The sequence below is a fragment of the Myotis myotis genome, unplaced genomic scaffold (assembly GCF_014108235.1).
Source record: "Myotis myotis isolate mMyoMyo1 unplaced genomic scaffold, mMyoMyo1.p scaffold_m19_p_12, whole genome shotgun sequence".
Lineage (NCBI taxonomy): Eukaryota > Metazoa > Chordata > Mammalia > Chiroptera > Vespertilionidae > Myotis > Myotis myotis.
The window spans coordinates 8,482,428-8,503,413 of NW_023416316.1; the positions used below are offsets into that span (position 1 = coordinate 8,482,428).

Below are 20,986 nucleotides of genomic sequence, written 5' to 3' on the forward strand. Positions count from 1 at the left end.
CTGCATGAGGCCGTTCCTGCCCCTGATGTAGAGCTGCACCTGCCCTGGCCGAGGGGCCTCCCCACCGTTTTGCTCCACAGCGTTTATCCCTGACCTCCCACGTATGCTGCCCATTTTCTTTTCGTCCATGGGGATAAGGATCCTTATGCTTTGTTCAATGCTGGCCCAAAGTGGGTTCTCAATAAATATTTTTAAAATCCAGATGGTCAATTCCATCGAATTGTCTTGTTGACTACAAGTTGCTTTTGGTTAACTCATCTGCAATAGGCAACGCTTCGTGCTGTCCTCCTTCCACATAGCAGTGGATTTAATCCCCGTGACCATCCCGAGAGGGGCTACTACTGTGTCCATTCTGCAGATGAGGCCACTCAGGCTCAGAGCAGCTAAGTCACCTGCCTGGGATCACTCCTGGTAAGTGATGACGCTGGGATTTGAACTTGTGTGGCTCAGTCTGTGGGCTTAACCACAGCTACCTCCATCTGGCCCAGCTGCCTGTGGTGTCTGCCGTTACCTCACCGCCCTGGGCTCTGCCTCCATGGTCACTGTCCATCCACAGTTTTCACTGTTAAATACAGTCTTGCCTTTCGATTCCTGGCTGCTGGGGGCTCCAACCTGGGCTGACCCTGCTGGCCCACTTCAGGGACCAGCCTTGCAGAGAGACTCAGTCAGAGGCCCTGCAGTGTGGACGGCTCAGAGAGGCCAAGTCGCCTGCCCCAAGTCACACAGCATGCTCAAGTGTCGCTGTGAGGCGTCTTTAGTCTGTGGGTCCTCACTTCTCTTGGGGCTATTTCCCAGCATGGTGGGTAGGAGAGCACTGGGTCTTTTCTTGCTTGGTCTTGCACTGGGCAGTGGGGTGGGAGCAACGGGACTTTTCTCAGGCGATGCCTGTTGGCAAGCCTGAGCATTCTCCAATGACTGCCACCCCCTGCTTAGGGCATCCCCAGCTCCCTGCTCCTTCCCAGTGCTCCCCAAGCCCGTGGCTGAAGCTGGCCTGCTTGAGGCCCCGCCAGAGCCCAGGGTCCGGGTCTCAGGGGACTCCGACACGAGGCCTGGCTCAGGTACTTCTGGTTGAGGAGTTCCATCGCCTCCCTGCACTGGTCATGTTACTGGTCCCCCTGCCTCCAGCTCACCATCACCAATCAGCCCACCTGCCACAGTGGCTAGTGTGACCCAAATGCAAATCTAAGCTGGTGACTCCTCAGGAACCCTCTGTGGCTCTCCTCTGTCCTCCAGACAAGCCCAAGCTCCGGATGTGACCCACAAGGCCATGCTCTGCCTGCTGCTGGCCACCTTTGGAACATCAGGGTCTCTGGGCCTTTGCCTCCACATCCCCTCCCTCCACCTGCTGTTCACCTCCTGGGCCTTTATCATAAGCTCTTCGGCAAACCTTCTTTGACCCCCTCAACAATTTCTGAGTGGGGGGCCTTCCTCCATGCTTCCCCTTCAAAGCACATGTGTGAGATTGTCAATGTCTGTCTGTCCCCCACCAGACTGTGAGCTCCCTGGTCAAAGCCAGCTTGCTCCTTGTCAGTCTTTTCACCACCTTGATTTGGAGTGGATGCCGGTGGTGTTCCTGAGTGAGTGAGTGTCAGAACCAACCAAGGAATTAGCCATCTGGGCCTCAGTTTCCCTAACTGTAAAATGGGACAGTTAGGTTAGCCTTGTGGCCCTTTTTTTAATGAGGTCCTCCCACTGGCACCTCGAATTTCTCATGTCATGTCCGGGCTTCCCCTTAATTGTAGACCCACTGCACCCTGCTAAGCATGTTCCAGGAATTCTGAGGTTCCTCACCTCCCTGACCCTCACTAGAGCTCAACAGGACAGGGAACCGTGCCCCCCATCCGACTGACTGAAAGCCAGAAAGTGGTCTGGGGAGGGTGCAGGGCTTGCTCAGGATCTCAGAGGCCTGTGGCACCAGAACGCAGGGCTCATGGTCCCTCAGGCACCAGGCCACGTGCAGGGGCACAGAGAAGCAAGCCCCTCAGCCCGCCACCTGCCCCAGCCCAAGGCCAACTCCGTTTCCTTCAGGTCTCCTTCCTGGCGGCGCTCATCATTCGAATCCCCATGCTGTCCCAGTGGCGCATAATAGTTGCTCAGTTAAAATGCGTGTAATTCAGGTAAGGAGATGGAAACTGGAATATTCCTGATCAGAAAGGGACACACACTTCTGCCGAGTCCTTGCTTTCTCTTCCTCAGGCTCCCCCGAGAACCCCTCATCTGGGATGTCCCCATGGGAAGTGAGTGACTACCCAAAGGACAGGACCAGCCAGACTGAGCCGAGGCCTCTTTATTGTCATGTACGTTTCGTCACCTCCTGCCTGGCTTCTCCTGAATCCAGTCTCATTACTCACAGTCTGGGGTGGCACCCTCCCTTTACTCCCCCAAACGGCCCTCCAGCCATCACCCCGACCCTCAGGAATGGTCCTCGCCCAGCCAGGGTGCAGGACGGATGGGCAGCTGCTATCCCCATTTAATAGACGGAGAGACTGAAGCCCAGAGCAGAGAGCCCGGCCAAGGTCACATGCAGTCTCCCGGGTTCCCATTTTGCACTCAGCAGGGAGGGAGGGCTCGGCTAGGGCTCCGTTTGCTCTCACGCGTGGGTGGCTGGCTCCGGCCACGCCGCAGGGAGCTGCCGATCTGGTCTCTGAGGGCCTCCAGTCTCCGGGCCAGGTTTGGAACCGTGGCCCCACCTGAGGGGTACGGTGACACTCGAGGCCTGCACTACCCTGGGGTCATCAGGTCCCAACATCCTCTGGGGAAGCTTCAGATGGTACCTACTCGCCTGCCCCCCGTCCCCCCCTCAGCCCCCCCCGCCCCCCACCATACACCCTGGGCTTTGGTATACATCTGGGCATGAAGGTGGCCCTAGGAAGAGAATTCCAAGTTTGGAAACTAGAAACTTCTTAGGAATTAACCTCCTAACATGTGCCCTATTGCAGAAACGGAAAGACTATGTTCCAGAGAGGATGCGTTCTGGCCCAAGATCACAGAAAACCCCAGGGGCTCCTCCCTCTTCCCCTTCTTCACCTCTCAGCACTGGCGACGTGTTCGGGGGCCCCGCAGGCAGGGGAGGTGCAGAAGGTACCACCTCCTCCTCGGTGAGTATCTCCGCCAGGACTCGGGTCTGAGTCCAGTCGCTGTGACTCCTGGGCCAGGGGCAGTTGGGTGGTGGGAGGTGAGCCTTCAAGTGCCCAGGCCTCCTGCCCACCCACCCCCCCGCACCCCAGTGCCCCAGGCTGGGCCCACCTCTCTCTGGGGCACTTGGCAGAGCCAGGGCTGCATGGGGGCACCCAGGGTGGGGGCCGGGCAGACAGGGGAATGCCGTCGGGGGCCTTAGGGCCAAACACCTGCAAGAAAGACCACAGCCAACACTGGCGACCTCAGCCCTGCCTCTCTGTGCCCCACTTCCAGGTGCTGATCACAATGCACCAGCCCTACCACACCTGCCCCAGGTGGCACCAAGACTGCCAGATGGGCATAAAGGGGTGGGGTCTTGGTTACTTCTGTGGGCAGAATCCTCAGTGCCCAGAACAGGGGCTGGTACAAAGCAAGGAGCTTAGAGGAGAGTCAGCGAGAGAGTGAAGGAGTGAATAAGCAAATGCATAAATGAGCAGCATGTGAGTGAAGGAAGGAATAAGCAAATGGCAGAGCAAGTTCCTAAAAGAAGGCAGGATGGAAGAGGGAGGCGAGGTAAACAGTGATTCTGAACGTTGGGCAGAAGGAGCCCAATCAGCCACTTTCCCCAAGGCCTCCAGCTCTCCTAGACTCCCCTCACCCCCACCGTGGCCTTTCCTACCTGGGGCAGGTGGAGCTCCCTCCGTGGGCAGGCCCAGTGGGCCAGTGGGGCTCGGCACAGGGGGCAGAGGTGGCAGCAGGGGCAGGAGCAGAGGGGTGGCAGGGCCTGCAAGAGAGGGCATGTCAGAGGCTCCCTGTCACCCCTGCTCCTCCCCCTTCCGGCTGGGTAGAGACTCACATGGCAGGAGGGAGCTGGCACCATCGCACAGGGACATGGTGGGGCTGGGCCAAGGGGGGGCTGGTGGAGGTAGCAGGTAGAGAGGAGGCGCCTGGAAAGAACAGGGGGTCTGTGCCTGCAGCCCTCCACCCTACCACCAGGCTGGCCCCCACATCCCCCATTTTAACAAATACCCCGGGGCACTACGGCGTGCAAGGCACCGTTCGCAGTGCTCAACATATGAACTCATTCGATCCAACCTTTAAAACAGCCCTATTCGGTGGGCACCATATCACCCCCATGTTACAGCTGAGGAAACCCGGCAGTGAGATGGCATGACTCACCAAGGTCACCCAGCTAGTAGGCGCCAGAGCTGGAATTGGAACCCAGGTGGTCTGAATCCAGAGGTCAGACTCTTAACCGTTCCCTTTCCCACCTGCCCGCTGTCCCAAGGCCTGTCCCTGGGCTGGTGGCCGTGCTCACCGCTCCAGCTCGTGGACCTGCTGGGCCAGGACGCGCTGCTCATCCCGGGCCAGGTCCCGGCTACTCTGCAGCTGGCTCTTTTCCTTCCTGGGAAGAGGAGGCCCCAGGGAGGTGACAGGAAGCAGGGCTGGTGGGGGTATCAGTCAGCCCCGCATTGCAGTGCAGTATGAGCCCCAGCAGGTCGGTGGGGCCAGAAAGGAGTCAGGGAGCGGGGAGGGGGCCGCTTGGCAGAAGCAGCCCAGCAGTGAGGGGTGGGCACGAAGTCCCCTGGCGAGGCCCTACCTGAGCCTCTCATTCTCCAGCATGAACTCCTGGAGCATCCCATAGAGGTTCTGCTGGGCCCAGGCCATGCGGGTCCCACTGAATCCAGGGGCTGCAGGGAAGGGGGAGATGGCTGGGTCCCCAGGAGCCCAGATGCTCTCCACGCCCCACCTGCACCCCCAGGGAGCTCATACCCTTAAGGTCCATCTGGCTCAGTTGGGACCGTAGAAGCCGGTTCTCCGCCTGGAGCTGCAATATCTCCGTTTCCAGGCGCTGGGGCTGCTTTGCCATAGAGGACTGCAGAGAGAGGGCCCGGAGCTGCCATCTGCAGTATCACAAGTCGTGCAAGGGCTCCGGGAGTGGGGAGTGAGGGAGCCTAGAAACCAGCCCATGCTTCCCTCACAGGCTTTGCATCCTGGCACAAGGTTACGTCCACCTGGAGGGGCCACCTTGTCCCAATGCATCCAAGTGCCTATGGCCTCTGCTGCATGCCAGCAGGGCCCCCTCTAAGCTGGACCCTGCTCTAAGTCCAACCCAAAGTAAGTTCTGTTCAAATCTTGGTTCAGAACCCAAATAAGACTCCACATCAGACCCCAACTCAACTCCGACTTAATCATGATACCACTTAGGATCCAGGTTGGACCCTGAATCATATCCCAAATCAGACTCCAACCTGAGACCTGCCACAACTCTGACCGTGACCCTGACCCTGACCCATCCTACCCAGTCATGGCCCCATCATCAAGATTTCAACTCTCATCCTAACTCTGACTCAATCCCAGATTTCAACTGTGACACCAACTCAGGTTCCAACTACTGCCTGACCCCAACCATTGCCCCCGCCACCCCTCGGCCTGTGTCTGCCTTCATTCACCTTGGGGGCCTGCGGCCGAGTGGTGACCCGCTGAGCTCGGCTGGCGTATCGCAGGGTGCTGAGGGTCTCAGGAAGGCACTGGGCTGAGGGCGACACGCAGGCCACCTGGGAAGGATGCCCCTGAGTGTCCCTCTCTGGGAGCCCCTCCCTCAAGCCCCACTCTTCCCTGCCAGCCCCCCTCAGGTACCATGAGGGTGACCCCGCGCCCCCCCAGTGAGTCCGCCAGCAGCTTCGTGAGCTTGCTGTCTCGAAAGGGGATGTGGCTTTGCTTCCGCCGCGGGTCCAGCAGCAGGGAGATGCAGTGGCCTGGGTGGGAAGAGAAGGTCCAGCGAGGTTATACCCCTTGCCCAAGGCCACACAGCTGATCTGTGCAGAGCAGGGACCTGCACCCACACCCCAATGCCCAACACAGGGCCTGGCACTCAGCAGGGGCTCAGGAAGTGTCTGGCAAATGGACTGAATGAAGAGGCACTCCCTGCAACGGCAGAGGAAGGCCCTCGGGGGTGGAGGTGGGGAGACAGGTCTGTCCCTTCTTCCCCTTGCTGGGCCTCCACTTTCCCAACTGCACGAGGACAGGCTGAGTGTCTGAGGGCTCATGCTCTGCACTTGAGGGTGCTTACCTCCCAGGTTAGAAGGCAGCTTTATTCTAATAGAATCAAGTTTATGGGGTTTCTAGATTCATCAACAATGTTCTAAGAGGGGAGACACGAGTCAACAGCAAGCTGAGGCCGGAAGGAGGCCTGTGGCCCCTGGCTCACAGCTCTTCATGCACTACATCCCCTGTCTCCTCCTCCTCCTCCCCTGCTCCCCTCTTCCTGCACAGCTACAGGCCGGGCAAGAGGAGGACTCACCCAGCGCCAGCAGGCTGCGGTTGATGCTGTTGGCCTCGAGCATCAGCTCCCCACGGGATCCAGTGGCCGCCACCTTCTCGCTGCCAGCCAGGTCTACAAAGCACAGCTTCCCACTGGCAGGGTGTTCCCCGGGATCCACGGGAGGCATCTGCTGGGACTGGGGGATCAGGGCTTGGTTTCCACTACGTCCTCCTGTGCACACCCACGTTGCTTTATACACCCTGAGGCAGACCCTGGCTGAGGACCCGGCGCCAGCTCCTTCCCCAGGCTGGGCCACTCACGCTTTGGCGGCAGATATGGAGGGTGAGCAGGGCATGGCTTCGGCTGGAGGCCTGGTTCAGGGTGTGAGCTGAGCTCCTTCGACGGCTAAGGCCTGGAGGGGGGAAGCAGCAGGAGCTGGACCTGACAGGAGGAGCAATAGCAGAAAAGGAGCAAAGGCATCCTGGGGAGGGACGGGCCAGCCTTGCAAAGGCGGTGGGGAAAGAATGACGGGATGTGGGGTCTGGCTCTAGCATGAGCAGGTGAGAGGGGTATCGACAGAACTGAGTGGAAGAATGTCTGTCAGAGTCACAGTTGATAAACGTCCCTCAAACTGCCGTGTGAAGGGCGCAGAGCGAGCAGAGAGATCAGCTGGCATAACGCTGGCAGGAGCCTGGAGTCTCACCCAGGACCAGCCAGCAGGCTGCGGGTGAATAATGAGATAGCTCATAAACATTGGATGAATGAATGAGACTGGAACAGAGGGGCCCTATAGGCTAGGTTATAGGAGTGACCTTTGCCCTCAGGACATTGGAAGGGTCTGGAGGGTCTGGAGGGGAAGAGGGATGTGATTTGCTGCATGGAAGAGCACAGATTGGAACGGAGGAGCCTTGAGTTGGGAAGATTTCTCTAGGAAGGAAAAACAACACAACAACAACAGAGGCTGACCGAGGCGGAGGCCCTGGACTGGAAGGAGGGTGGGCCCAGAAAGAGCGAGAAAGGCAGAATCAGCAGGAGGTCTGGGTGGGATGGGGGACATCCTGGGCGGTGTCTGAACTGTTGTTTTGCTGGCCCTTAGCTCCCACAGGGGTCATCTCTGGTCACCCACAGCTCCAGCCAGGGGCCCCCAGTGCATTCAGTGAGCAGTAGAGGCACGGGCTTCCCTTGTGCCCCAAAGTTCCCGAGACAGCACGCACCCATCTGCAGAAGTTCCATCAGGGCCCCCAGACTCCCAAACTCCACCACCCGCAGCTGCTCCACATAGAAGCCCCGAGTCTTGTTCCAACGAACAGGGAGGGGCCGGGGAGACCCCAGGCTCAGCAAGTCTAGAACCTGGGAGATGAGGGTGGCGTGTGAGGGAAGGGGCCCGAGTCCAACCCTTACCAACATCAGCCCCCCCCCCCCCCCCACCCTGCCCCTCGACCCAAGCTCCTTGGGAAGCAAGGCCTCCAATCCATTGTGCGCTTTCATTCATCTCCATCCCCACCTGCTCATTGTAGATCTCCAGGTAGGAGGCGTGGAGGCTGACCGGGGTGCCCAGGTGCTGCACACGGTCCAACAGCCAGGCGAAGGTCCTCTGCATGATGCCAGCCAGGCTGGGGGGTACAGGCACCCCCTCTCCCTGGGGGCAGAAACACGACCACAGTAATAACTACCCTTCCTGGTGCCCTTAGGTAGTATGCCTCAGGAACTAGGCCAAGTTCCCTATAACATCTCATTTACTTCTCACAGTCAGTACTCTCACTTCCATTTCACAGATGAAGGCTCTGAGCTTGTCAGCAAAAGGCACAAAATTTGCCCTAGCTGGTTTGGCTCAGTGGCTAGAGCGTCCACCTGGGGGAGTGAAGGATCCCAGTTGGATTCTGGTCAAGGGTGGACACACCCTGCCCCCCCATCCCTTTGTGGACTCTATCCCCAGTAGGGCATGCAGGAGGCAGCCAATCAATGACTCCCTTTCATCATTGATGTTTCTCTCTCTCTCCCTCTCTCTTCCTTTCTGAAACCAATAAAGAGCATATATATATATTTTTAAAAGGGACAAAATTTGAAGTCCATATTGGGCAAATCCTTTCACCTCTCTGGGCCTCAGTTTCCTTGTCTGCAAATACATGGGGCTGAGTCGCTCTGTCTAAGGCCCTCCCTGTGGGAGCCTGCGCTGTCAGCGGCTCCCCACCGACCCCTGGCCCTGCAGGGGAGCTCAGCCCACCTGGGGAGGAGGCCCCGTGAGGGTGTAGGTCTTCCCGGAGCCGGTCTGGCCGAAGGTGAAGACGGTGCAGGAGAAGCTGCGGGCGGCAGGGGTGTGTGGCTGGATCTGGGCAGCGGGCGTGGTGGCGGGGTGGGGAAGGGGGGTCGGGGGGACAGGTCAGGGAAGTGCTGGGGTGCGGGGCATCCCGAGGGCCTCACTCACCCGCGCAGCGCCAGTTCCCCGAGTCGCCGCACACCGCTCGCCCGGAACACGTCCTCCTGGGTGCGCGCCCCGTCCAACACGGCGCCGAAGCGGAACGCCACGTCCGGGCCCCCGCCCGGGGGGCTCACCTGATGGAGGGGGCGGTGGAGAAGGGGGCGGGCCGGGCCGGGGAGGGCGGGGCCTGGGGCGGGGCCGGGGAGGGCGAGGCCTGGACAAAGTTGCCTGGGGGGAGGGAGGTAGGATTTTTAGGTTCTGGGGGTGGGAGGGTTCTTCACCTGCAGAGTCCTGGTTCCGGAGCAGTGCACCGCGCTCTGTTCCCCTCGGCGCAGCTCCGCGGCGCTCATGGGACGCACCCTGGGGTCCGACGGGAGGGTGGATGGTTCATCCCGAGGTCTCCATCCGTCCCTTCCTCTCTTGGGCACAACCTTGCCAACCTACACCCACCTGAGCACCACCTGGATGGGCGTTTCCGGCCCCTCGGGGCCCTGCTCCAGGCTCCGCGCGGGGTCCCTGTGGCAGCAAGGCGAGTTAAACTGTCCTGTGCCCAGCGGGCCTCGGACCTCCCAGAATCTCCTCTTACCCATCGGGGGATCCCCGCTCCTCCATGTCCTGCTTTGCTCACGGCGTTAGCTCTGCTCCCGTCTCGTTCCTGTCCCTCCCCACCACCCTCCCTTCTCCCCAGTGGGACTGGCTGTGCACACCTACCTCCCCCACCCCATCCCCCCTTCCCAGGCAGCCATCCATGCGGAAAGGCTCGGCCTGCCTGCCCGGGGCGCTAGTTAAAGATTTACCCGGCCTCACCTCTGTGGTGGAGAGTCTCTCCAAGCGAGGGACCCCCAGCCAGGGGGTTCTGGAGTCTGAGGATCCCTTGCTCTTGCCCAGTCACATCAGGAGGGACCACCCAGACCAGCCTCCTCTGTGTACAGATGGGGACGCTGAGGCAGGGATGGGAAGGCCGCGGGCAGGCCTGGGCAGAGCCTGGACCAGGCTCTTCCTACTCTATCCACATACTCCTCCAGGTTTGTAATCCTCCTCCCTCCACCCCACTCGCTACCTCAGGCTTCTTCACTTCCCAGGGCCCAGGGAGGGGAGAGGCAGAGGTGTGTGTGTGGGGGGGAGGGGGGGGCGGGGGCAGGTCTCAGCCCTAGGAAGACCTGTCAGATTGAGTTCTTGACTGAGTTGACAGAAGGGCCCAAAGCATCTGGTTAAACATTGGGCCACCTGCTTCTCCAGTGCCAAGGCTGACTCCAGGCCAGGACTGCTGTTTGTCCCTGTCCTGGTCTGGCTTATGAAAGCAGCAGAGATGTCTGTGAATGAGCTGGGGTGGGGCACTTACCCATTCAGTGCCAGCCTCCATGCAGGGCACTGGGCAGGAATCCCCCAGTCTTGCTAGGGAGTCAGGTAAGTACTATCTAGGGTGCAGGGGCTTTGCAGGAATACAGAGGCCTGTGGGGGCAGGAGGTGAGGGTGGCAGATGAGGGCGATAGGGCCTTTTTTAGCAGGAAGGATCCATAGGGAGAGTTAGGGAAAAGCCAAGAGCTACCCGTCAGCGCTAAAATAGCAGAGAGTCTTGGGCAAGTCATTTTCCCTTTCTCACCGTTTCCTCCCCGTAAATGAAGATGCATGATTTTACTTAGTTGTTCTGAGATTTGGATGAGACCGCGTACAGACAGACGGTCCCTGGCTTACAATGGCTCACTAAGGATTTTTTGACTTTACAATCGTGCAAAAGCAATAGGCATTTAGTAGAAACTGTACTTTGAATTTTCCAGCTTGATCTTTTCCCAGGCTAGTGATGTGCACGCAGTGAGGTGCTTTCTCATGGGGTTGGCGGCAGCAGCAGCAGCAGCAGCGGGCGGAGCTCCCGGGCAGCCACACAGTCACGAGGGCAAAGACTCGACTCATCGGCACTCTTCAGTATAGTATTAAGTGAATTTTAGACGTCATAGATTTTCAATTTACCATGGGTTTTTTGGGCCATAACCCTCTCGTAATTCAGAGTGTCTGTATTGGAAAGTGATTCATAAATTGTGAAGATTTACCTAAAAGCCAAAATAAAAATCCCTAGATGATCTTCAAGATTCCTTTCAACTCTGAAGTTCCTTAACCTATTACATATTTTTAAATCCTAGGGCAAGCATTACTAGTCCTTTTTTTCAGATGAAAACACACACACACACACACACACACACACACACACACACACACGAAAGCAGAGGTAAGGCAGGGCAGGCTAAGGAGAAAGCAGCTGTAAATGGGAGGTGGGGTTTAAGCCGGGAACTTCGAGCTCTAAGTTCTGGTGTTTTCTTCCTGCCCTGGCAGGCTGCCTTTCTAGGTGTGAGTGAACAGTTGCTTCCTTAAATGCCCTTAAAGGGGTTAAGAACTATGGGTCATTCACCTCTTAGTGTGCATTGGTTTTACAGTTTGCTGTCTGCCTCACACTGGACTGAGATGAGCCACACCAAAGCGATTTGGAGACTAGTGCAGGGACAGGTAAGATGTGCATATTGGGGTGTGATGAGCTGTTTGTGGGGACGTTTGCACTAGGCTCCCCACCTGAGTCAGAACGTGAGCATCACTGGATGCTCTGAGCCTGCCCTCTGTTCCCAAACTGCACTTCTCATCCAGGACAGCTGGTCCCGTGGTTGAGGGAGGGACAGAGGGAAGGCATTTGGGGGAAACTCAGAGAAATTTAGAAGCTGGCTGGACCCCACAGGGGTGTGTCTCCAGGCCTCGCTAGAGGGCAGCAGAGTACCGTGCCGCCACGGCCCCAGGGCTGCTCACAAAAGAGGCTTTGTGAAGTGCGGCCATGCTCTTTCCATACGTTTTTTTGCTGAGCTTGAGCACTGTGCAGGGGCTAGCCAGCCTGATGCTGTGGAGAGGGATGAGCAGGCCCACAAGAAATGCTCCTTGAGGGCGTGAATAAAAGCCACATTGAGCAACCAGGGACCCTCCCATGCACGCCCCTGCTCCCGGTTCCAGCCCCTTCAATCCACTCCTCCTTTCAATCCCACTTATCCTCCCGTGGAAAACCCTGCCCCGACTCTCTGGGACTCAGAATAAGGACTGAGTTCCCCCACTGAGCCTCAAGCTCGTTTGGACTGACTCTCTGTTCTGCTGACCCCTCTGTTGTCCCTCTCCACTACCCACCGCTCTCCATCCCTACATCCTGTGCTCCAGCCCAAAGCTTGCCTGGGCTTCCCTTTAATTCTTCTAGACATTTGCTCCTGCTGTCCCCTCTGCCGGGAAGGCTGTCTTCTGCCTGGTGGGCTTGTCCTGCAAGCCTTCCCATAGAAAGCCTTACCCATCACCCTCTTCCCACCAGGTCAGGTTGGGGTTGTGTTTGTCCCTGCTGCCTCCTGGGGCTGTTCAGTGCTGAATACATAGATTGGTCTTCCTGTCTGTTGGGACCAGGGACTGTGCCGGCTTCAGCACAGGGCCCTGCACCCAGTAGGAGCTCAGCAAGTGTTGGTTGGAGCCAGAGGAGGAGCCAGGAAGGAGGAAGGGAGGCTGGCCATCTCTCTCCAACAGCCATCTCTCCTCCCTCCTGCCTCTCAAGGCTAACCACAAACACTTACCTTTGTGATGTAAGGATTCCTCCAGGGACTCATTTTTCGTGGAGATCGTCAGCCCCTGCCACAAAGCTGCTCTCCAATGAGCCCAGAATCCGGGTGACACTCTCCCAGCCCCAGCCAAGCTCCCAGGTGAGTCTGGGGCTCACCTGCCAGACAGCCTTGCACTGGACTGAGGGGGGACAGAGATGAATAGAAAGATCAGGGAGGAAGGCAGTTCTTTCCTCCTGTGGCCCTCATCTTCCATCATTCCACTTGTACCCCCGGTGGAGGCAAAGCCAGATGGATCCAAGGCCAGTTGTGAAATTTTCCAAACAGAGCTTGCTGTAATCTTTAATTAAAATGTGAATTTAGGCCATAAGACTCATTACATAAAATTCCCCAAAGCAGGCACCACAGGGAATCATTGAGTGTACTTCTCTCTGGTCCCCTACCCCCATTTTACAGATGGGAAAACGGAAAGGAGGGGCAGTACAGGCTGGAGCAGCACTGGCATTCAAGGTGAAGAGCAGTGATTTGGGGAAGAAATGGAGAGAGTCACAGCAACCCATGGGCACTCCTGGGCCACTCTTTCCCCTCAATGCCTGGCTCCTCCCCGCTGCATCCTCACGAGGCTTGTCCGGTGTCTGGGGGGTGCTGGCGGTCATGCCAGGCTTCCTGCTCAGCAAGCAGCCATGCGAAGGTAGAGAGCCTCTCCCAAGGCCCAGCGCAAGGCCCGCACAGAGGCACACCCACTGACTGTCTGTCTGATGGAGGACGGTCCATGCAAGAGGAAATGATGCCTTGAAGTCAAGTTCATCTTCTGGTGAAGATGAGCGTCCATGGGGGGTTGTGAAATCAAAGGACTCAGGGTTGTTGAAACTCCCAGCTGTTTCCAGGATCTCAGCTCTTCTCCCTGGAAACATAAGCAACTTTCCCCTGAGTCAGTGTACCCACTGGTCAACCAGGAATGACTTACCTATGAGCTGGATATTTTCCTCTAAAAACAATCATGTTAATGTGCAAGAATGTTAAGGGGTATTAAGGACCCTCTCTTGCGCAATGATGCCTCATGTGTCTGGAACCTTCTTAGTCAGAGGAATGGGAGTTAATATTTATCGAACACTTGAGCACTTTTTCTACTTTATTTTAATTACTTTTTAAAGCAGCCCTCTGGGAGTGGCACTACAACCATCCCCATTTTACAGATGAGAAAACTGAGGTCCAGAGATGTTCAGTAATTTGCCCAAGGTTACGCACCCACTCAGTGATATGGGAATCTGACCGGCGCCAAAACTTGTGTCCCATCCTCCACTCTGCAGCCCTTGTCTATGAGCTGTTCTGCACAGCTGAACTTGGGTAGCTGAAGTTGACCTGTTAAGTACACACTTGCCTAGTTTAGCCATCTCTGTTGAAACGTGCTTTCACATCGGCTATTGCACTGCCCTGCCTTCTTCCCTGGGGAATGTTGAGTGATACTTTAAGGCAGTGGAGCTCCACCCCTGGATTCCAGACCCTGCCTCCAGGGGTTCAGGGTCATTGGTTGGGGAGTGGGCCCAGGTGGATCTAATGCACAGCAGGGCCGACAGCTTCAGCTTTCCATTTTTCTTGATGACGGAAGTCATCCCATCCAGTGTGTGTCTCGGGCTATCCCCTGAGAGTGATTTCTTAGATCTCGATGGGCATTGTGAGACCTTCTGTCTGCTTTTTCTAGTGCACCCACCTTTCTGAGGAGCCATCTCACTGTGGTCCCTGAGTCCCTCTGTTCATTTCTAGCTTGGGCTCTACTGAGAAATCATAGGCTGAACAGGGCAGAATGGCACACAGGTCCTGCCTGTCCTGACCAGGGGATCCATTAAGAGTTTTCCAGATTTTTCTTCCTTTCCAGTTTTCTTCTACACAGGTGACAGTAAGCTGTCCAATTTGGAGGATGCCACTGCACATTCAGTTAGAATGTTAATTAAGCACACCCAAAGCACCCACTATATGCTGGGTCACAAACTAGGTGCTAACAATCCACGGCCTTGTTTCGTTGTGAGCACAGAGTGGCTACCTCCTCTCCCAGGACGCCCTCCTGGATTGGGATGGGACCCTCCTCTGTGGGCCCACACCCTCCAACACCTACCGCCCATGACCTTAATCCATTTGGTGGTGGTGGGGAGGAGGGCATCCACATCTGTCTGCCTCAAAAAACTCTAAGCTCTCTGAAGGTAGAAGCTAGTTGGTGAATAAGGCCATACCTGTTCAAATGGTAGCAACTGGACCTAAGTGCCATGGGAGCACAAGCGAAGAAAGGGAATTTTGATCAGAGAGCAAGAGCTGGGGAATCTGGAAGGCTCCCTGGAGGAGGTGGCATTGGGACAGGCTTAAAAAGATGGTTAGATATCGAGGCAGACAGAAGAGAGAAAAAGAGCATTTCAGGCAAAGGGGACAGCATAAACAAAGGCCCAGAGGTGGGACAAGTTGAGGGGCAAACTGTTGCTTAGTGGGATTGAAGACCAGGAAGGTTGGTGGGACCATACTCCAAACTGCCAAAAGCCGAAGCCTTCATAGAAGCCTGGGGGATGGTCCGGGCTAGGAACTTGTCTTCACTCACTGTTCTGGAGGAGCAGAGCCGGGGGATGCCCGGGAGCCCCCTCCTGTGATTATTCTGGCTCTTCCCAGGAAAACACACCCACCTTATCAGCAAGGAGGACACTGCATTCTGGAGGCCTGGGTGGGTGCCAGGCCCCACTGCTGACTCGCTCCTCTGGCCGCTAAGGACCTGGAACGCAGGCAGGGCTGGGGCTTCCACATCAGCCCGAGCCCTTAGAGCTGGTCGCCAGGGAGCAGCGGGAAGCATGTCTCCCAGCTCGAGTCTTCATCCCCTGCTCTGTCACTCAACGGAGACACCCCCTCCACCCACACCTTTAATACAACGGGAAGTGTTCACCGCAACCACAAGCTCTTCCGTGTGCATTGCACCTTACAGTGTCCAAAGCTCACACATCTATCCTGTTTCTCACACTAACCCTAGAAGGAATGATGAACTCCATTGCATAGATAAAGAAACTGAAGCTCAAATTATTAAGGCAGCTTTTGAAAGGCTCTTGAGGAGTCAGTGGCAAATGCAGGATTCGAACCAACCCCTCCTACCTCCTGAAGCCTGAAAGCAGGGGCCTCCCAGCTGGAAGAATCCAACAGGCCTCCCTTGGGACAGCCCTCCTGCCCTGCTCTGCCCAGCCACCCCAGCCCCTGTGGTGGGCAAGCCCACAGCCCCAAGGGGCGGGGACAACTGGTTATTTCCAGCCTGGTACTTAAGGACTGACCAGGCAGTGGGGTATGGGCTGGTCGGAGGGCTCTGTGCTCCCAAGAGGGTCTGGCCTTTGGCTGCTGAGACCTAGGCAGGGGGTCAGAGATTTCTGTCCAAGCCGCCTGGGCTAGCCAAAGCTGGGCAGGTTTCCCAGGAGAGGGGAGGCCTCCCCCTCCCCCAAAAGGTAAGCTATAGGTAGCCAAGATGCACACAGGCAGCTCATTCAACCCCCTCCAGCTCAGCTGACCCTGCTCTGGGCTGTGGCCCAGGCTGCAGCCCTGCTCCTGCTGCTTCTGAGAGATGGAAAGAGCAGACGGCGGTCCCGATAGGGGCCTAACGCAGCCACGGGGGCCTGGAGATCAGTTAGGAGCAAACATTATGCTCTGAGCACTTCCCTTGTGCCATCCTCCCTCCCAGCAGGTCTGCAAGGTGGAGAGGACCACCCCTCTCCCACTGGAATGAGAAATGCTGTTGCCGCACAGACTGACCCCCTTTCAAAGCACCAAGCATTGCCTTTGCACATGCTGTTCCCACTGCCCGGAGTGCCCTTCCTTTAGGTTCGCTCACAGGATTGTCTTCAGGCTTGAATTTAAAGAGCCATCTTTCATCGATATCCTTCCTAAGGGCCTTGACGAATAGGTTTCCCCCACTCCCTTACCCACTACCTTATCTCTGTCACCCTCCTTTGCTTCCTCACCAGCACTTCTAGTTATAGTTTTATTTTCTTGTTGATTGTCTCTCTCCCCTGAGAGGACAAGGACAAAGCCTATTTTATTGACCATCGTGTCCCCAAGGTCGCACAGAGGGCCTGACACATGGACTAGACATTTAGCACATGTACAAGGAAGGGAAGCGGAGATGTTAGCCCGTGTCCTCACTGTTAGAGGGTGTCGTCAGATTCTAACCGGGCTCTGCCTCTTTCCACAGGCGCCCGTGCTCCTGTGAGCATGCTCAGTGGTGGCCTGGTGACTGCCCACGCCCTGCACTGTTTCTCCCTCGGCCCAGAGGCTCACACGGGGCTCAGCCCTTCTTTAACTTCTCTCCCAGGTCCTCTGGCTTCTGCTCGTCTATCTCCAGAGCACAGGCTGCTCACCCCACCGTCCACTGCAATATTAGAAGGTTCTGCCCCGCCCCTGTGGCTCAGTGGTTGAGTGTTGACCCATGAACCAGAAGGTCCCTGGTTTGATTACCAGTCAGGGCACATGCCCGGGTTGCAGGCCCAATCCCCAGTTAGGGGGCGTGCAGGAGGCAGCCAATTGATGGCATTTCTCTCTCATCGATGTTTCTATCTCTCCCCCCTCTCTCTCAAAATCAATAAAAACATAATAAAAAAAAGAACACAACTCTCTCTATCTATATCCTTCTGGACGACAGAACAGGCTATTCTTCACCATTCTCATATGCTGAAGAGGAAGAGTTTAAACTGTGACAATGTATTTTTCTGTTTATTTCCTGAGCCCCAGCCCTGGGCCAGGCCTGTGGTCACAACGTCCAGAGCAAAATAGCCTTGGAGGAGGCCTTCGCGATGACGTTGAAGGTCTGAGATGGCCTTGGAGCCGCGGCGCAGCCCCGGTGCTGGCGGAGGGGCACGTGCGTAGACCCGAGGCCTCTGAAATCTCACCGGGCATGCGCCTCACCTGGGCGCGCAGGACACAGGCTCCAGTACGAGCACCTGGACCGCGAGCCCGCGTGTCTCACCAGCGCTCAGGCGAAGCTGCTGCTGCGGCCACGGACCGGGGTGCAGGCCCACTGACCACGGAGGACAGTGCGGCGCAGAGTGAGTAAGGGGCTTGCCCAGGGTCCCCTGGCCGGGCAGGACCGCCGACTCCCCTCCCGGGGCCAGGACTCGGGAACTGGCAGCGCAGGCCGCTCAGTGTGCCTTTGTGCGCGGCATACCTGAGCTCACCCGCCGCCCGGCCCTGCCATGAATAGCGGCCTCTTTCCTTCCTGCCCCAGGCCGGCGGGTGCGCCCATGGCCGCCCCTCCCCTGCACACACACTCACACACCCCGGCCGGCCCGGCCCGGCCCGGCTGCTCTCCCTGTTTGGGGAAAGTCAACAAGAGCATTTGAAAAGTCTTTCTGTGTGGAGAATCTGTTTGTATAGGGGGAGGAAACGGCGAGCTGGCCAATAGGTAGAAATATTAATGAAGCTTGTTATAAAGGGCCCATTCACGGCTCTCCGGGTAAATAGGGCTCTTGTCGGGCTGCCACGTTATCTGCCAAGTTCAAGAATGTGGTTTGAAAAAATAGAATTTAAAGGGGTGAGGTGGAGCCTTAAATGGCCGGCCTGCTGGCGCTGGAGCCAAATACAGAGGAACCTCGGCTGGGGCTGGGGCGCTGGGCGCTGGGCGCTGGGTCCTGGTGAGGGGCTGCCAGGGACAGGGCCGGGGGAAGGGCCGCGGAAGAGGTGGGCTCAGAGAGGCCCGCGCGCTGGCGTGGACACGGTGCAGAAGGCCTGGTGCCGTCCCTTCCTCCCCGTGGTGTCTGGCCCACGGCTTGCTACTCTATTCAGCCCCGACCCGGTGGTGGTGGTGCGGGTCAGCAGTGGGGCAAGGCTGCAGGGGCATTTCAACCTGAGCGCCTCCAGGAATCTTGCCCCGTGGGGTGCTGGTAATGGAGGCTCTAGGTGGCAGGATGAGGGCTTGTGAGTAACTCTCAGTCATCACGCGGTGCTGCTCCACAAACCTCGGCCATCGTCTCTCACCTACCGTGTTCTGCTTTGCGAATGGTTACCCAAACAAGAGCTGAGAAAGAGCACAGAAGACTGAGACATTCAACCCACTCACTTCCCATGGGGCAAATTCTGGGCCCAGAGAAGGAGAGTAACCAACTCAAGGTCAGTCAGCAAGTCTTTAGCAGAATGGGGCCTTGCTTCCACCAGTTTCCTGTTGGGCCAGGTCCCCAGGACTGAGGGTGGTGCCTGGCCCAGGGGCGTGGCTTGGTCAGGTCACATGCACCATGTCTTATTTTTAGCCCTGGGCTTAAAGCAACTTATCAGCAAGGGTCCTGTCTTATCCTCAGTTTGCCCCTGGCCAGCTGGGGGGCCTTGGGCAGGTGCGTTTGCCTCTCTGAGCCTCAGCTTTTCTTTCCATTGTAAAATGGGGTCACCAAGACCTGCCCCTCCCACTTAGAAGAGGCAGTCAGAGGATGTTGGTGAGGTGCCCAGCGCGGTGCCAGGCTCTCGGTGGGTGGCCCAGGAACAGTGGCTACGGGCATTTCTTTTTCTGTCCCGGCCTGTGGCACAAGGTGGTGTCTCCAGGCGGCCTGGGCTCTAAGCTTCGGGGGGTGGTTCCACTTGGGTCACGGAAGGCTGCCTTGTGCTGAGGGTCACAGAAGCTGGTGATCGGAGGACAGGAGGCAGCACGGCCACATTGGCGTGTGAACTATCGTGAGGGTCTGCGAAGAGGCCTGCAGGAGCTGTGGCAGCTGACCTTCCGTCTCCTCCCCAAATAGCTGCTCACATCCCTCTCTGACAGACAAGGGTTAACCTGTGTGTGGGGAGAACATTTACGTTGGCTTTTCTTTGCAAGTAAAAGGGGGGAAATTCCTATAAAGCAAAAAGGAAATAATCAATGCAAAAACTAAATGGAAACACTTTCTGAAAGGCTTTGCCAGGAAGGAGCTTGCTGTGTAACCTTGAACACTGGGGACTTGGAGATTTGGAAAGCAGGAAGTCGGCAGCATCCCTTTACGGGGAGGTGGTAGGGGGTGTTGTCACAAGCATAGGCTTTGGGACTCACAGACCAGTGTCCCCCTGGACTCTGCTCCTCACTGGCTGTGTGACCTTGGGCAATAGATGGACCTCTCTGGGCTTCCGTTCTTTGATCTGTACAAGAGAAGAGAGGGTTAAAGCGTGTGAAGGTCCTGGCACATCGTGGATGCTCATTAAATGTCAATTTCCTTTCCTTTCTGGGCCTCTTGGCAGGCCGAGGGGAAGTGTCTGACAGGTCTCACCAGCCAGACCTGAGAGAGACACGGCTCTGCAGGCCTCGGCGCCTACACAGCAGCTGGGCAGCCCAGTGCTGACTATGTCTTCACAGCCCTTTACAGTTTGCAAAGCACTTGCCTCCTCACCATCAGAGCCTCCCAAGAAACCTGTGAGGTGAGCAGGGCAGTGCTTACCCCCCAATGCATAGAGACTGGGAGAGGGGAAGGGACTCAGACCCAGAGTTCTTGGACTGGGCCCACATCTCTCCCCACCTCTTCATTTCTTCAGCAAATACTGGCTCACAGCTTGTTAGTGCCAGGCACTATGTTGAGCATGGGGAATACAAAAGCAAATAAAACCAGACACGGATGGATGATGGATGGATGGGTGGGTGGATGGATGGGTGGATGGATGGATGGGTGGTTGAGTGGATGAAGAAAAAATGACAAGTTTCTTGAGGGCAGCCTCCTTGTCTATTCTTTCTACCAGAGGGTCCCCAACACGGAGGATGGCGCCTTGCACAGAGGAGGTACTCACACTTGCCATACAAAGTTATGGGCTCAAACACCAGGCTGCCTTTCTACACAATTTCCTAGCTACGTGATTGGGGGGACGTTAATTAGCCTCTGACGACCTCAGTTTCCTCCTCTGTAAAACAGGGATGAGAGTATTTTATAGGTTGTCATGATAACTACATGGGTTAATATGTGAAAAGCCCGTAGAATAGAACCGTGCCTGGTGCAGAAGTACCAGCTAAGCATCATTTATTACTGTGTTTCTGGTTTCCCTTCTAAACTCCTTCCTGTCTCCTAAAGAGGATGGTAAATCCTCTGAAGGCGGGGCTCTGGGTCCTCTGCGGGGGGTACCTCCTAGTAAATGTATCATCTCAGAGAAGTGACAGTCCTGAATCCAAACCGAGGCCAGAGAATCGGGGTGCATGTTCCAGTCGGGCCAAAGGCAGAGCCGGCCCTGCCTGAGGGAGGCAGCATGGCACACCGGTCAGAGCTTTGGGCTGGGCAGTGAAAGGTCACATCGCTCTTCTGGCCCTGCCATGGCCCTCCCCTCGGAGCCCAGCTTTCTTTGAGCCTGGGTCTCCCCCGTGAGACATCAAGGGAGATGGTCTTCTGTGAACCCGTCAAGGCACAGACTAAGACCACATTAATCAGGCAATCTTCGGCTCCTCATCCCCAATTTTCCCTTCTTTGAACGGATTTTTCCGAATTGGAAAAACTGAGCCTTTGCTAGCCTTGGAACACACACGCGCACTCTCTCCTCTCTGAGATGCTGTGTCAGCGTCAGCTCGTGGTTGAGGATGGCACCAGATGGAGCGCTCATTAACGCCCGCCCCTGAGGAGCGGCCCAGGGTCTCCCCGGGTCACCTCCCCAGAGCACACAGGCTGAGCTTTC

General features: G+C 56.9%; 1 protein-coding gene across 2 annotated transcripts; it reads right to left on the minus strand.

The window, feature by feature from the left end:
* Positions 1-2,255: 2,255 nt before the first annotated feature.
* KIF12 (kinesin family member 12) lies at positions 2,256-9,504 on the minus strand. Of its 2 annotated transcripts, none has more exons than XM_036329779.1 (19): positions 9,388-9,504; positions 9,252-9,317; positions 9,083-9,161; positions 8,808-8,935; positions 8,607-8,682; positions 7,887-8,021; positions 7,597-7,732; positions 6,703-6,794; positions 6,422-6,578; positions 5,758-5,876; positions 5,571-5,653; positions 4,891-5,021; positions 4,718-4,808; positions 4,436-4,522; positions 3,974-4,064; positions 3,797-3,901; positions 3,247-3,347; positions 3,028-3,146; positions 2,256-2,690 (listed from the first exon to the last, which is right to left on the minus strand). In XM_036329779.1, exons 1-19 carry the CDS (start codon positions 9,411-9,413, stop codon positions 2,551-2,553), a joined length of 1,962 nt encoding a protein of 653 aa, XP_036185672.1. In that variant the 5' UTR covers positions 9,414-9,504; the 3' UTR covers positions 2,256-2,550. The 2 variants fall into 2 exon arrangements, with proteins under 2 accessions (XP_036185672.1, XP_036185673.1); XM_036329780.1 differs by having other exon boundaries at positions 4,891-4,993; positions 5,571-5,675.
* Between the last annotated feature and the right edge of the window lie 11,482 nt (positions 9,505-20,986).